The following is a 16,862-nucleotide window of genomic DNA, read 5'->3' as shown; positions in this document are numbered from 1 at the left end:
ATAGACAAAGCATCCTTTTTGCTTTAGGGTCAAAAATCTTAAATAAAACATCCCCCCTTTATAAAAATCTAGTCCTGGGGCACCTGGGTGGCTCAGTTGGTTGAGCATCCGCCTGCAGCTCAGGTCATGATCTCAGGGTCCTGGGATCGAGTCCCACATCGGGCTCCCTGCTCAATAGGGAGTTTGCTTCTCCCTCTGCCTACTGCTCCCCATGCTTGTGTTCTGTGTGTCAAATAAATAAATAAAATCTTTAAAAAATCTAGTCCTCTCAAAGATGTGCACCATATACACTTTCCTCCTTCAGAGATTCTGAAAAGCCAAACATTCAGACTCAGGGACCCAATACGGAGACCTTATTCAGTGTGCACAAAACACCACAGCAACTGATCATTTCGAAAAGCAAATGGCATGTGGTGGCATTTGTATCCAAACTGAAGAAGTAGCTTATCGACAAACAGAATAGAATTTTAGATGTAGAGAAACCTTAGAAATCATCTAACCAAGTGCTTTCATTTTACAGGAGGGAAAATTGAGAATCGGAGGGATCAAATGACTTGACCAAGTTCCCTACTAATAAGTGGCAAAGACCAAGACTGCCAACACCTGGCATTCTTTCAATTAGAGTCTGCCGCCCCTTTCTCTGAAACAAAATACAACAAACTAATCAGAAGGCCTTAGGACATCAGTACATTCTTTCACTTGACAACCACTATCATATTTTTGGAAAGCACTGTCAAAAACCATGCAAATGCTCTGAAAATAACCAAAGGATTTGATGGGAATATCAAACCTGCAGAGAAAGGAGCATGCCAAATACATAAGGATATTCATGGTATGTATAATAATAACAGCAGAAAACACTTAAACGTTCTATGGGCTTTACACATATTACTTTATGTAATCTTCAAAACCACCCAAGATGTAGGTTTCATTATTATGAACACTTCAGTAATGTGGAAACTGAGGCACACAAAGTCTAAGAAATGTACCCAAAGTCACAAACTGGGAAGTGAGGAGCCAGGACACCATCCCCAGAAACCTTGCGTGGAGTCTCTGCTTTAAATCCCAGCATTCTTACACTACACTTTCGTTTCATAATACAAAGTACAACAAGTAATTTCAAAAAAGATTGAGAAACCATTTTAACCACAACCCTTTTAAATTCACCAAACTACTCAACACATCTGCTAATAGAGAAATAACATAGAAGGTCGTAATCATTTTATGTTATATGACGCTCAGGCTAAAAGGAGAAGAAAGACTCAAGAATAATAGGATTAAAATAGGAATAATAGGATTAACACTTAGTTATTCCCAAACTACACAGTCAAGCTCCTGAGCAACTGACAGCTGCCAATATTCACATTAGGATGTACCTGTTCCATCAGTGCCCCTAAACAAGAGGGCTGAAAACAAATTCAAAACACCCTGTTTTAAGTTTAAGACTTTTCACTGTTTCTTTTAAAAAAAAATTTTTTTTTCTTATTTTTAAGTAATCTCTATATGCAGTGTGGGGCCCACACCCACAATCCAAAGATCAAGAGTCTCGTGCTCCACCGACTAGTTATGGAACAGATGCAGAGGGAGGGAAAAATATATATATGTATATATATGGGATAAAGGAATTACTGACAGAATGGCTCCATTTAAGACAAGAGAAAAATATTTACTGCTAAAACTATACATTTATGTTATAAAAGAATACAGCAAGACCAAGTGCTGATCTATTTAGATCTTGCAAACTCTCATGTGAGCCATCTGAGACACCTTCCTTTTGGCACACCCAGAAGTACTGTAAAAATGGCTGCACAGTTCTATCTTAGACTCACATGCTCAGAATCCTAAAAAGTTCAAAGCCCAGGGCATAAAAATCTACAACTCCCACTCCGCTTGCCATGATGTTCTATGAACTGCAAACTCCCTTGAGTTTACACACTAAGCAGTGGCCTCTGGGGCCCTGTCTCAAGTAAGATCACATGCCGGTGTCCTTAGCAGGGGGTGGGTTAGAGCTGTTTTTGAAGTCAACGAGGCCTGATGCAAGCACAGTAAAAAGGCGAGTAAATCAGCTTGATTTAGATCAGCTGCAGAGTCTACATCTACAGAACTTTCTTGGTCTAATGTTTAACTCAGCTTCATGGAGATCTGCATTCATGATGTGATGATCACGGTCAAGGACTAGTTGGGGAGGGAAGAGAATGGAAAATGGAACAGCTGTCTTCTTGTGTTCTTCCAGTGGCTCAGTTTCCCCAAGTAAGGGATATGAAAGGGATTTGGTGATCAAAATAATGAGAGAACCACCCACATAGAAATAAGGTCTGCACTGAACTCTGATAGAAACGGAAGGTCTAAGGCAAGGATACCTGCCCACCTTTATCCCCAAATAACCCTAGTTATTGCTGACCTTCCTACAGAATATCTTGTACCACAGAAAAATGTAATGTTCACTAAGCACATATGGAGTCATAGGACTATATTCTAAAATCCTGACTGACTCATCATAATCTAACAGAGAGAAGAACACCAGCAGGAAAGAAGATGCTTTAGTCCCAGAGAAAAGGTGGGCCACTGATCCTAACACAGCCCTCTGTCACCTGGAAATGACAAAGAAAATAGCCAGACTGATGACCCTGGAGAGAGAAATTCATGGTTCTGACCAGATTTAAGGAGTTTCTCTCTTTAGCCCAATGACAATTATATCTAGAAATCATTTCCATGTACATTTTAGAAAACCGTCATTGCTAGGAATCGATGGTACCGAAGTTTCTGTTCGTCATTCACTGAGAGTCTGAACAAATACCAGAATCACTGAGTGCAATCAAACAAGTGGATTTCCTCAAATGCTTACACAAACCATGAGCAGCATTTGATTTTCCTCTCCGGCCAGCGATGCCAACAAACAGACCTTGGAGTCTTTAACAGAACAGGTTTCATTCTCTAGAAATAGACCAGAAAGACTTTCCTGGCCCCGAAAGGTCCTCTGATCTCCCAAACCATAAAGACCTCCAGTCTTCTCATTCCCAAAAGGAATCTAAACCTTAGTATCCCTACAGTGTTTTTCCCAAGATCCCTAAACCCACAAAGCCTTCTGTGTGAAGTTGATCCTCCCTCCTAGCAAGCACAAGGCCATATCCTCATATTTAAAAAACAAAAACAAAAACAAAAACAAAACTTCATTATATCTTTGACAGTAGCAATTCTTTATTCCCTTGTGGATGTGTGTCTTTCAACCCTCTTGGGTATCTTCCTTTATGTCAAAAGCAGCTAATTTTCCTCCTCCAAAAGCTATACAGCAGAAATCTCCTACTTAGCATTAACCATCAATTAGCAAAGCATGGAGCATATCTATATATGCTCCAGAGTGCACAGTAGATGTACAACTATGCACCAAGAGTGCACAGTAGATGTACAACTATGGATACACAGACATTTAGGCCAATGTACATAGTTGTGCAGCTTATAGAAAATGAATAGTTTAGACAATTAACATATAGCTATACTTACAATAATATATAGATACATATAAATTTAAAGAAGTGCTTTTATATGCCCATACAGGTATTATACACACATTATATTTATTTGACAGAGAGAGAGAGACCACAAGTAGGCAGAGAGGCAGGCAGAGAGAAAGGGGAAAGCAGGCTTCCCGCTGAGCAGAGAGCCCGATGCAGGGCTTGATCACAGGACCCTGAGACCATGACCTGAGCCAAAGGTAGCGGCTTAACCCTCTGAACCACCCAGGCGCCCCTATATACACATTATAGTTTTAAAAATTCACCTTCACTCTAACTTTCACACCAGTAAGATTTCTCACAGTATTAGTAAATACATAAGGCTCCTTTCTATGATTGGAAACACGTCCAAGAATATCTCTTCCTCACTAGTAAATGCCTTGGATTATGCTCTGATTCTCTTTTTCCCTGAGAAAGACCAAGTCCCTCCCTCGAAGCACGTTAGAACATCAGCATCGAAGACGGAAGCGACTGAGTCAAAGAAATCAACAATTAATTCTACGTGAGAACAGCCCGGGCTTCACTTTGCAAAATACTCTAGGAATCTGTATTTCATTTAAATCACTCGAAACTCCAAAAGGTCCATGCAGGAGCTTGAAATTGTGCAAAGCACCTCTTGCACAGGCCAGTCTGGTTCTAGTATACGGCATCTTTGATCAGCTGAGAACACCATTTCACAGCACAGGATGCCATACACAGGGGCAGGCTTAGAATGACATATTCACATGGATGTGCAGGTAGAGTCTGAAAAGACACAATCAGTATGTTAACAGTGATTATACCGCGGTGGATGTTTAGGTAACTTTTTCTACTTATCTGCTTCTTCCACTTCTCCCTGTAAGAACACCCCTGCTATGGCCTGTGTAATAAGCTTGCTGAATGAAAAAAGAAATCTACTCGTGATTTCACAAACGCTAACATATACCATGGATCCTCTTGTAAAACATGTATACCAAGGAGGAGATCTACCAAAATCTATCGTGAATCGGATAAAAAAAAGAAACAGACAAACAAACACATAGTATATCCTGGAGCCTCTGTCACTGAAAAGTATCTTGGCCACCTGGACCTGTATTAAGACCAAGGGCAGGTAGTGAAGATGGAATAAGGCAAGCTTTACACAGAAGACAACATAGTACGAGTCTGTGGGCACCATCTCTAGCACCTGGCCTGGTCTGGGTATGGACTCATTCAGAAGCACACATTCCACAATCCACATGTCAAGGTAACAAAAGGAGTAACGTGATGTTCTGCGTGAAATCTCTCATTCCCATGCAGAGCCTTGCTGTGGGGCATTGAATCATCTCTTACACTGCCTTACATCCTAATCAATCAACGACTCTCCTAGAAACCAGAGCAGAAGCGAATGGACCTGTCCCAAAAGGCTCCATAGAACTCAAGAGTCTAAAACGCCCAGACTCAGGTGTGTTCCCCCATGGCCCTTGTCCCTCTCTCTTTATACATACAGTGCGTGAAACGCCGAGGTGACGAGTGAAAAGCTGGACTATTAGGAGGATATTATCTATCCCTGGACCAGAATCTCAAGGAAAACCTTGCATAACAGGACCCAAATCTCTCTCCTACTGCGGGGACATGAGGTGCTAACAGTGTATAATAACACTTTATCCTTACTCAGAATAAAATTTCATCAGTCCCTCGGCAAGATGATCTTATTACAGACTTACGGTGTGAACACGCTGAATACAATCACTTATCCCGTGTTAAACCCCCACACACCCCGCAGAGACGTTTGCAACAGCACAGAGCGGTAGGACATAGGCGGACGGCACCCCAACCCCCCCGAGAAAGTGCCGTGCTCAGCTTTTAGTGCCTGTATATTCTTGGACTGCAGCTGGTCATCTGAGAAAAGCCTCTCCACACCTATCCAGCAGCCCTGCTCCAGGAGCACTGCTCCAGGCTAGGCAAGCCCCCACACTTACAGCCATCAATGCCTTAGCACTGAGAAAGACTGCTGAGGATGTGGTACTCCAGGTGTGGCTTTATCTGTCACTTCACCGGGTCAGCTATTTAGGCCTAGTCTTCTCCACTGGCTTGAAGCTTTGGTCACACCATCGTGGGTAACACATCACATTATTCTTCCTTATAAAAACAAATAAACTCGAATGAGGATTCTGAGCCAGTTCACCCCGGCAAACACCTCTGCCTTCCCCTCGGCTTGCAGGGATGCGCTGCCCATCCCACCCCCACCGAGAGCCTCCCGTACTTCCAAGTAAGGACCGGCCGGACGCCGCTCTTGGTCCCTTGGCTTGCCCAGCTTCCTGGCCTCCACAGATCCCTGAGGATCCCAGGCTGCTGGTCACCACTGAGTCACCCGGAGCACGGCACTGCAGTACCTAGCGCTAACCCACCATCAGCTACCGCCCGAGTCAAAGCACTGCGCTCTGCACTTCCCACCCCACGGTGAAGCTCGGCCGTCCTGGGAGGCTGGACCAAAAGGAGGAAAAAAAAAAAAAATCTTTTCGTACTTATAATGGCTCCCCTCCGAACCAGTGCATCTGAAATTTACACAGTTCTAGAGAACAAGGTGCTGGATACATTAGTTCCTAGCCGACTCTGCTCTTGCCAGCCGGTTTCTAAAACAACTGGTGATTCGGAAATATCTCCCATCCACGTAAGTGCAATACAGTGCCCGAGTTGAAAATCGATGGTCGCAAATAAAAGTTGCAATTCAATAAAGCATCACACGTTTCATCACTGAGTGTGGAGAGAAGGGGTGGGAGAAACAACCAGGCCTCCTGAAGAGCCCCACCGAGGAAACTGGCTTACTGAACTCCTATAGTTGCATTTTCCATTCTTCCACCCCACTCGCAAGCGTGGACTTTCTCGATTGGAGCCACCAGGGTTTCACACTACAGTCCCTTGCAATCAGCTGGCCGTGTGATAATCTACGAGCACGCTGGGCAACACGCAGAGAGACTTTGCAAAACAGAGTTAGAGTCAGAGCTAACACACAGATGGGAAGGAAAAATGGAATGCCTTATCAGAACGGAGGATTTCTACCTTTCATTGAGAGCGCACTGTTTGATGCATACGTCTGCACTGACGGGGACCCTAGGGCTTTGTTGTTGTTGTCGTTATAGTCTGTTTATTGAGTGTTCAGCCAGGGAATCTTATATAACACATTCCTGTTTCAAATGTAGCCGCGTGTATGGCACTGCACTCCTAAAATTCAGACTCCCCACAGCAGGTCCCATCAGCCACCCCAAATCATTTTACCTTGCAAGGTTTCTCTATGATTGATGACAAATCAGGAACTACCCCTAGCATATAGTGAGAACAAGACTAAGTCATCAGCTGGACCCTATATTCCAAAGCTAACATTCTGGTTGTATGATTTTAGGGATCTCGGAGAACCATTTTCATCCCGATTTTAATAGATTACATGAGCTGACCTACGGAGGGAAAGGAGTCCAGTTTTCTCAGCCAAAATACACGTGAGCCTACTTCGGTCTTCCAGGGTAGAGTAGAGAAACGCTGGCCTCTCTCTGCCTCTGCACTGGGCTGTTAGATGACCACAACCTTTGCATCTAATTTCCTTAACAAAGAAGCAGAGGATCTGCTCCACTCTTTGGCCAGAAAGCACATAATAGAGCTATAGCTGAGCAACTTCCATTCATGCGGGCTACATCAACAATGTGTATTATATAATGAATGAGCCTTTTCTCTGAACCCTTCTACTGGAAAACACAGACACTTTCCGCAGAGTTTAAGCCGGTCTACAAGGAGCAGTTACCCCTTGTGAGATCAAACGTGGACTGAGTAAGGTATAGATCCCAAACAGCTTACACTCTTAGATGCCCCGGCTAGCACCCTGATTTCCTTCTTGCTTGACAAGAAATTATATAATAAAACGTAATTTCGGTTCACTCTGAACTATACAGAGAACATTCACACAGCAGCCAGCAAGCCCCCGAATGATGTTGGCTTTCAGCTCCATGTTCCCTGCGTTGCCTAAGAAATGGGGTTGGGGGGTGGGGGTTAGTGGGAGGAGGAAGAGGAGGGGAGAGGGAATGAGCTACCTCTGAAAATACTTACAGCCTCCGAGTCTTCAATTCCATGCAGGTACAAATTGTCATACATGGAGGTCTGATAATCCAGAGCACCTCTTCCAAGGCAAAAATAAAATTGCTACAGAAGCCACAGCTACAACTAAAAGATAGAAAAGGCCTGTTGGAAGAACAGCGCTTGCCTTATCAATTCCTGGGGATTTACTAGGCAAGAGGCTATTCATTCACATCACACAGGCTGAGGTTATCCCCAGAGGCAGTCCAGCCCTGGCATTTTATCTGCCTTCCCAATACAGAGCATAAAAAAGCAAAACCCTTCCTCAGCCACAGACTGGTGACTGAGCTAGGAAAGCCGCCTGTGATTGGCTCGCCTTCCCTGCTTCAGTCAGCTGAAGAGTGTTCCCTCGGAGAGTGGAGGGCGCCTCAGAGCATCCTACCCAGCGAGCGCTGCTTCCTGTCTCGCCGGCACTGTGTGGTTCTGCAATCCACACTTACCAGGATCTGACAGGCTGCCTGGAAGGTCTGGAAAGGCAGACTCTCCAACACGTTAAACACAACTGCTCACCCTTCTTAATTAAATTCACAATGGGTGTGGGCGGGGGGCAAAGGAGAAATTTTACTTTCGGGGAATATTGTACAAAGACAGGCAAACAGGTACGAACTTCCATCCAACATCTGTGCTTAACAGAGGCAACTCAAGTCAAACGGGCAATAAGTCATTAAAAAAAAAAAAAGAAAAGAAACCCACCAAGGTAAAGGAAAAATGGATATGATAAACAGATGGTAAGATTTCTTGAGGAAATTTCTACTGTAAAAGTTTTCAGTGTTCTCACTGAAGTCTCTCTGCCCCCACCGGCAAGAAAAGACCTCTGTGACCCAACTAGTGAAGTTTGAAAAAGAAGCCCAAAGCCTCTCCAAGGCTTTTATTTACTTATTTATTTTTAAAATATTTTATTTATCTATTTGATAGAGAGAGACAAAAATCACAAGTAGGCAGAGAGACAGGCAGAGAGAGGGGGGGAAGCAGGCTCCCCAGTGAGCAGGGAGACCGATGCAGGGCTCGATCCCAGGACCCTGAGATCATGACCCTAGCCAAAGGCAGAGGCTTAACCCACTGAGCCACTCAGGCACCCCCAAGGCTTTTAATTAGATGCAAAATATTTATTGTCTTTTTAATTTGACATTTTGAATCTGTGACAGCTAGTGTTTTCACTTAAAGCTTTCATCCCCTTTCCAATACTTAGACCTTTAATGTTCCTAAAACAGCACTGATCATTTCCCAAAACCCAAGCAGAAAAAGTCCACTGCCTCCCTCTGCTCCCCCCCACACTATGACTCAGTTTGACTTAGGTCCGGTCCCCCACTGGAGCGTACCTCAATACTGCTTTCTGGCCAACCAGTAAGGTTCTGCAGCTTTGAAACAGGGGAGCTCACGCTGCGAGAAGCCAGCTAGATGTGGAAAAAAGAAGTTGGTGATGGGCAAAGAACGTCATCTAGGGAAGCTGCATGACTCACTGAGGTAGGCAACGACCCGGAAACTCAGGGGCTCTGAATCTCAGGATCTGCTTCACCATTCGTTGGCTGGATGATGCTGAACGAGTCACCACTTCTACGGGCTTTGGTTTCCTCACCTGCCAAACTGGGGTGGAAATAACTCCGAGAAAAAAACTTTGAGATCCAACGTGCGCCATAAACACTTATCAGTGACAACCCTGCCTTGTCAGGTGGGAGGCACCGGCTGCCGTTCACGGGAGCACAGCCTGGGAGTGACCAGCTGGCCACGGACCTGGGAAATGGGGCCTGTCCTTCAAGCTCGTACCTCTGAAAAGCATAGGAAGGAAGACACCTGAGTCACAAAAAAAGCAACAGAAGAGCTACAACTGCTGGGCACAGTGCTCCCAGGTCTGCACGGACCCCAGGAGGTCTTTCAATCCCAGCTGCACATCTTGCAAACGGAACCAATACTTAGTCACTTTGAAATATGAAAGATAGCAAAAGGACTCATCCGTCTTTCAGAAGCCCCAAATGGTCGGATTCATATAGGAGGTCATCTGTGCCTACCCAGAGGGAGGACAGCAGTGGAAGATGGGGGCAACTGGCAGGATTCCAGAGAAAGAAACGCAGCGTCCGCGCTCCCTGCTGACACATCTGTGTCCTGGAGCTCCTCGCTTGCCAGGCGGACCCTCAGCTCTCCCCTCCATAAAGCAAGAGGGCTGTGTCAAAGGATCTGGAGCCTCAACTTCTTGTATCAAATTGTTATTATAATTAACTAGAGCCATATGATATTTTAGCCAGAATCTCTAGAAAACTGAGGCAAGAGGGTCTTTTCTCTCCTTAAGGTTTTCTAGATCGTTTCCTTATTTTACCACGTCAGTTGACAGTGTGGATAGCTCCTGAATATCTTTAAAGAGACAACTAAATTAGGGGCAAGACCAGAGGCAGACCACTTTTATAATTCACCCAGAGGAGAGAAATTGCTCCCTACCGGGAAACCTGGACACGGCTCCCTTCCCCTCCTCCATTTCTTGGCCATGGGGTGCTCCTGGCAGCTAATGTGCGGGTCCAAAGAAAGGTTGTAAGGAGCAGAGGCTCATTCAGGGTTGGACTAATACCAGCAGTAAGCAAGGGAGACATCAGGAGGGAGGCCCTGGACAAAACAGAGCATCCTACAGTCACTCCCTGCAACCCTAAATCCAACCCCTGCAGGACTAAGAACAGAGGTCAAACAGTTGCAGGCTGGCTTGGTCTGCCGCCCAGGACACTAAAAAAAAAAAAAAAAAAAAAAAAAAAAAAAAAAAATGCTGGACTCAGAACCAAAAACTATTAGAGTTGTGAGAACCTCAGAGGTCACCTGATCCAGGCCTCATTTTACTGGAGTGTTCCTTCCCTTTCTTTCTTTCTTTCTTTCTCTCTCTCTCTCTCTCTCTCTTTCTTTCTTTTCAAGATTTTATGGGGGGCGCATACGTGGCGCAGTGAATTCAGTGTCTGCCTTTGGTCCGGATCATGATCCCAGGGTCTTGGGATCAAGTCTGCATTGGCCTCCCTGCTCAGAGGGGAGCCTGCTTCTCCCTCTCCCCCTGCTCATGCTCTCTCTCACTATCCCTGTCATTATCTTGGTCTCTTTCAAATTAATAAATAAAATTGAAAGAAAGAGAGAGAGAGGAAGGAAGGAAGGAAGGAAGGAAGGAAGGAAGGAAGGAAGGAAGGAAGGGGGAGGGAAGATTGATTTTGTGGGACAACTGGGCGGCTCAGTCAGTTGAGCATCCAACCCTTGGTGTCAGCTCAGGTCATGATCTCAGAGTGGTGAGACTGAGCCCCATGTTGTGCAAGCCCCACACTCAGCGCGGTGTCTGCTTGTCCTTCTCCCTCTGCTCCTCCTACCCTTGCTCATATGTGTGAGCAATCTCTATCTCTCTCAAATAAATAAATAAAATCTTTTCTTAAAAAGATTTTATTTTGTTTTAAGAATTTATTTTTTTTCCAAAGATTTTATTTATTTATTTGAGAGATAGAGATCACAAGCAGGCAGAGAGGCAGGCAGAGAGAGAGAGAGAGAGAGAGTAGCAGGCTCCCCGCAGAGCAGAGAGCCCGATGTAGGGCTCGATCCCAGGACCCTGGGATCATGCATGACCTGAGCCGAAGGCAGCGGCTTTAACCCACTGGGCCACCCAGGCGCCCCAGATTTTATTTTTATTTTTAAGTAATGTCTACACTCAATGTAGGGTTTAATCCTACAACCCTGAGATCAGGAGCCACAAGCTCTACCAACTGAGTCAGCCAGGTGCCCTTCCCCATTCCCTTCTTGAGGCCCTCCCCACTCCCTTCTTGATGGGGTTTTCAAGAAAAGGGAGGAAGAGAAGCAGTGGGCATGATCCCAGGAGGAATTTGGTAAAAACAGAAGGTCACTTTGATGGGAAACCCCTATCTCTTCCTACTTTCTTCCTAAAAACGGTCTCATCACAAGTCATTTGGTCACCCATAAACTGACAAGAGAAAAGTCAGTACTAGACTCGGAGTTGGCCCCTAGGATTTAGATCCACACAGAGTAAGCATTGCAACTGCAAGTCACTTAGAGGCTTCAACCCAGTCCTCAGGCTAATCCCAGAGTTCTGAGGAACCCTGTGGAGAGATTCATTTAGGCACTCTGAGGAGTTTCTAGAAAAATGCACTCATAACTCTAAGGGGATTTGGAACGGACCATCTCTGTCCATGATTCTCTGAACTGAGAATCTGTGAAGCTGAGAAGTAGTGGAAGGTCCCTGGGAGCCTCCTGGGCTCTGTTTCAGATCCTCTCAAGTCTCTAACTTTTGATAAAAGGGCCTCAGGATTCCAGAAGGCCTAAGTTCTGAGGGCTAAATTTCAATTCTCACTGCAGAAAGGGGTGAAAACTAGCTGAGGGACTGGTACCCCCTTGGTTTTGACTTCAAGAATCTCCAGTTACTGACTGGTGGAGCAGATGAAGGAGAAGCCACTCCACCCGGGTCTACTTCTCCTACATCAGGCTACAGTGAGAATGAATCTGAGAACCTTGCAGCTCATCTCGGATTGGTGCTTCCAGTAACACACCTACCTCTCCTACTGAGGAGCTTCCAAAACTGCAGAGCCCCCAAAAAGGCTGTCTCCATTTTGAGGCTGTTCTGTTGAATGTGCATCCCACCCAATTCCATTCAAGTCCCCTCTCATTACCATCAACAGTTTAAAGTCAAAAGACCTTATGAAAAGACATTTCCTGTGTAATTCTGTTTTGTTAAGTCCCCATGATTCCTGGTATGGAGGTAGTTCTTACAACTTGACAAATGTTTCAACAGTGGACAAAATGTTACTGTCCTCAAAAAATTAGGAAAGCTCTCTTCGGTATCTCAGGGGAAGAGTTTGGTTTTTTGTTCGTTTCAAACTTAGGGACACAGAATTCCTTGTCCTTACCTGGGCTGGTCTTTGTGGTCCAACAAACCCATGGAATTGGCAGTGGAAGACAAAGGACAAGCATTTCTCCTTTCTACTTGTTTGGGAAGGGAGGGGAAGAGGGAGAGAAAAGCCAAGAGCCAGTGTGGATTAGCTTGGAGTTCTAGACAGCCATGATCAAGATAGCTGACATAGATCTGGAAGCAAAAGGGAATTTGCTCTCAGGTTTTCTATCCAGATTTCTCCAGAATTTAACTCTTCTAAGCCAGTTCAGTTACACGTTCTACCGCAGGACTCTGAGAGGTCAGGGAAAAGACAAAGGAATGGTGTCTAGATTCTCACTGGCTCTATGGGCGAGAGCACAAACCCAAGGCCTTTATGTGCCAATTGAGCCTTGGGGTTGTTGCTTTTTTTGTTTAACGTTTACTAAGTGAACACAGTGTGCTGGGTGATTTTCTCCCTCTTCTGCTCTGCAAGTATAAATCCGTTCCTTCGCCTCTAGAATGTGCTGCAGTGCAAGCGAGCATTAATATTGTAACCTCTCTTTCCTCCCTGATGTGCTGCAGACAGGTGGTACCCGCAGAGCAAAAGAATGAAAACAAAACAAAATAAAACAAAACACTACAATCAATCTCCCTGTTAGGGGTTTTCAGAGTGAAATGAGACTTTACGACCTAGGCAGGCAGACCTTGGAGTCTCTCTGAGCCTCATCTTTAGCATGGAGATAATAATAGTTCAGAACTTAAGGAGGTAATATATGAAGGGCACATGGAAAGTGCCTGACACATAAAAAGGCAGAAAGAATTGGCTTTTTTTTTTTTTTTTTTTAAGAGAAGTAGTATGGAGTCAAGGCTGTCTACCTCACCTAGCTCCGAGGCCCCCCAGCCACACTGCCATTCTCGTGAACAGTATTCCCAAGCAGAGTGTTAGACGAATGCTTTGGAACAGGGTGGCTAGGAGAAGGGACTCCTAAGCCAGGCTGCCCATGTGTCCCTGCTATGCCACTTCCCAGCTGGATAACACTCAGCAGGCTCGTTGCCTATCTGTGCCTCTACTTCCCTATTTATTAAATGAGGGTTCTCCTAAGGTCATCATGCAGATTAGGAGCTTTGATAGAAGACAATGCTCAGAGAGTGGCCGGTGTACACTCGGTACCCCATAAGCATCGGCTGCTTCTTGAAGCCCTGGCCTGAAGCCCTGGTGCTCTTTGCCTCTGGGGTGGGATTCCTCACACCTGCCCCGGATGCAGGCCTGGCCCTCTCTATCCCCACCTGGGTCCCCGGTTTCAGCCAGCAGAGCTGAAATCAGCATCCTGCCTCCTGTTGCCCTACTTAACTTCATGCCAGCCTCCTCCCGGCTGCCTACCAGCTTCATCTGGCCAGGCTGCCTTCTCCTTATGCTGAAGCTGGCACGCACACCCAGGCCTCGTCAGCCTGACAACACCTCGACCCTTCGGCCGCCACGCTGAACTCCCCATTTTTCCCATGAGCCCCAGCCCATGAGATACCCACACTCCTGGACACGAAGCACTCTCACACTGGCCTTCCCAACGGCCTGGCCTCTTGCCAGACTAGAATTCTCACCTCCATCCCCCCCCACTAGCCACTCTTGGATTGCCTTAGCTTGTCACTGACCACTGCAAGAGAAGGTCTCCAGGAAAATCCTGTACTGTGTGCCCCTAGTGGTTCTTACTAAGGAGGCAAAACCAGCATGAGAAAGGCACACAGAGAGAAGCAGGGATAAAAAGTCAGAGACAGAAAACCCAAAAGACACTCAAAGGAAGAATGAATATATAGACTAGCTCCCTTCCTCCCTGCTATTCTTGATGGCTCCAGGAAAAAAATAATACTACATAATTCATAAAAGAGTGAGCGTTAAGTAAGGTAGAAAATTCCCCTGGCCTATTCAACTCGACAGAAAGTGACAGATCCCTCCCTGTGATGGGCATATTACTCAGAGGTCTCTCACTTCCCAAAATTTCTGTTAAAAAAAAAAATGGCAATCTCTTGGCAAAAACATTCCATATAGCCACAATTTTCATTCACGCGACGTAACTTTATCTTCCACATTTCTCCAAAACGAACCGAGCAGACCTGTCCAGCTGGTCCCTCACTGTCACCAGTACATCAGTTAGCTAATATTATTCACGCTAATTTCACAATTAGAGCTTCCCAACTGCTGCCTGCTCTGCACTCCTGGAAAGCTGGTAACCCGAGTATCAGCAGGACAGGACTGCATCCTCCCGGAAGCTGACTGAGGAACGGGCCGTACCAATACCAGAGGTCCCGAAGACAGAAACTGAGCCAAGGAGATGGCTGCCATCATAGCTGGACAGTAATCCGATTCCTTTATCTGCAAAGCTCTGGCAGGGGTGAGAGCAGAAAAGCGGGGAGGACGGGCTCCCTCTCACCCATGCAGCAGGGCAGAAATCAATCAGTCATCAACCTACTGCACAGACTTGTGCAAACCACTTTCCTACGGTTCCTAATTTGCAATATAGGTAAACATTAGTTGAAAGTTCGGTTTGTTTGTTTGTTTTTTCGAGTAAAATTTGTGAAGTTTTATTTTCTATATTGTTACTACTTTTAGGTAGAAATTCGTGGTTTTGCCTCCCAGAAGGAGTTTTTCTCTCTGATTTGATAACACAGTTTATGTACAGATCCATTAGGCTATCAAATAAACATCCACACATATATACTGCATACCCTAATATATCCTCCAAACAAAAATCAGATTGTGTCAGATCCTATCTGAAATTTTTTAAGGCTTCCTGTTGCCCTTAAGACCCAAATCTTTAACCTGGTCTAGCCCAGCCTCGACATTTCTAGAATCCCTGTCTCCTTCATTCTCTTCCCTATGGCCAGTCTGGTCTTCCTGGACACATCACACTCCCTCCCACCACCCTGCTTTGTCTATCCTGAGCCCTTTGCCTGGAACCCTACACCTTCTCCCACCTCGCCCTCCATGAACACGCATTAGTGAGACTGATGAATTAATACCTTTCTCCAGAATGGGAGATTCATGGAAAGAGCTTCTTACTTACCATTAGATTTTCACTGCCTAGCACAGAGCCTTGCACACAGATGGTTTTCAATCAATATGTGAATAATTCATGATGGCCCTGAGCTCCTTGGCTGCTTCTGAGTATTTTCTGAAGGTAAGAAAACTCAGAACCTGAGCATCCCTAGAGAGTCCACACAAAATCGTCTTCGCGCCCTGACTGGGAGAGCAGTCCTGTTCAGATTTAGATTCTTACACACGACCTAACCGAGGTATGACATACAGGTGTTATTTTAATGACATCTTTATTTCAAAGAAAACAGTTTGCGGGGGCACCTGGGTGGCTCAGTGGGTTAAAGCCTCTGCCTTCGGCTCAGGTCATGATCCCAGGGTTCTGGGATCGAGTCCCGCATCAGGCTCTCTGCTCCTCAGGGAGCCTGCTTCCTCCTCTTTCTCTGCCTGCCTTTCTGTCTACTTGTGATCTCTGTCTGTCAAATAAATAAAATCTTAAAAAAAAAAAAAAGAAAAGAAAACAGTTTGCGATGTGCTGATTCTCTGAGGGTAGGTGGTGAAGGTGAGGGTGAAGGAGAAAAGACTCCATGATCGTTCAAACCTTCAAACCCTTGCACATGATACTCACATAGTCTGGGAGGTCTCCTCCCCTAGGCCACACCCCACACTCGGCTTTTTGTATTTGGCAAATTCGTTCTTTAAGATCCGATGTAAACGTCATGAAGACCTTCCACAGCTCCCTTAGACATTAAACACTCCTTCCTCTAGACTCTGTCCTCTTCTACTTCTGCCAATGGGCCTACAACATGACAGTGGACTCTGTCCAGTAAACCTGCTTCTTCCACTACAAGATGAACAACCAAAGAACAAGAACCATGTCTTACTCAGTTTTGTATTCAAATGCTTCATGCCATAAAACATTCTCCATAAATACTGGTTGCAGGAACTGAATAAAACACATGAAAAGAAAATCCTCATTTTGAGCGCTGATGACAAGGTCTCCATCATAACCCATGCAGCCTAGGTGAGAAGATGTTTGAGATCTTAAGGGAGTCAAAAGAGAAGGGAATGAGCCAGGAATCTGTGCAGTCAATTTTAAGGCTGTTGTGGATTTAGAAAACAAGCCATAAAAATGGAAAGGAGAGTCAGGAACTCAGGTCTGAGCTGGACTTACGTCAGCAAAGGGGATATTGGTGTATGACAGATGAATAGTAGTGTCAGGGTCCTGGGATGTTTCTTAAAACTTTGTTGCCTCAGAACATATTTTTGAAGAAATACCTATTTTCCTCTGGGAAAAAAGTGCCAGACCATGTATCTTTCAAGGGCAGGAACTATGTCTTTTTCATCTTGTAAATAAGAGTTAGACCCCCGTCTGATCCAGTACCTACGACAATACCTGGAAAATACA

At 45.2% G+C, this 16,862-nt stretch overlaps 1 protein-coding gene and 1 long non-coding RNA gene across 5 annotated transcripts in view; one reads left to right on the top strand and one right to left on the bottom strand.

Annotated features, from left to right (window-relative positions):
- Window positions 1-16,862, top strand: part of LOC309843934 — a 1,014,078-nt gene that overhangs the window by 716,552 nt on the left and 280,664 nt on the right. The gene's annotated exons all lie outside the window — the stretch shown is intronic.
- Window positions 1-16,862, bottom strand: part of CACNB4 (calcium voltage-gated channel auxiliary subunit beta 4) — a gene marked incomplete at its 5' end in the record, with an annotated part of 250,066 nt that overhangs the window by 130,071 nt on the left and 103,133 nt on the right. Inside the window, 2 exons of one of the 4 annotated variants that reach the window (XM_082689938.1) lie at window positions 5,453-5,612; window positions 7,569-7,933. The exons of 2 other annotated variants lie outside the window; for them this stretch is intronic. In XM_082689938.1, coding sequence (XP_082546064.1) covers window positions 5,453-5,458 — 6 coding nt within the window. Of the gene's footprint in view, window positions 1-5,452; window positions 5,613-7,568; window positions 7,934-16,862 lie in introns of those variants that run through there. One more of the 4 variants, XM_082689937.1, reaches the window with a different exon arrangement.

The sequence above is a fragment of the Mustela nivalis genome (genome assembly GCF_964662115.1).
Source record: "Mustela nivalis genome assembly, chromosome: 11".
In the NCBI taxonomy this organism is placed as follows: Eukaryota; Metazoa; Chordata; class Mammalia; order Carnivora; family Mustelidae; genus Mustela; species Mustela nivalis.
The sequence above is the reverse complement of the archived record's forward strand: the minus strand, read 5'-3'. Positions and strand labels throughout refer to the sequence as shown.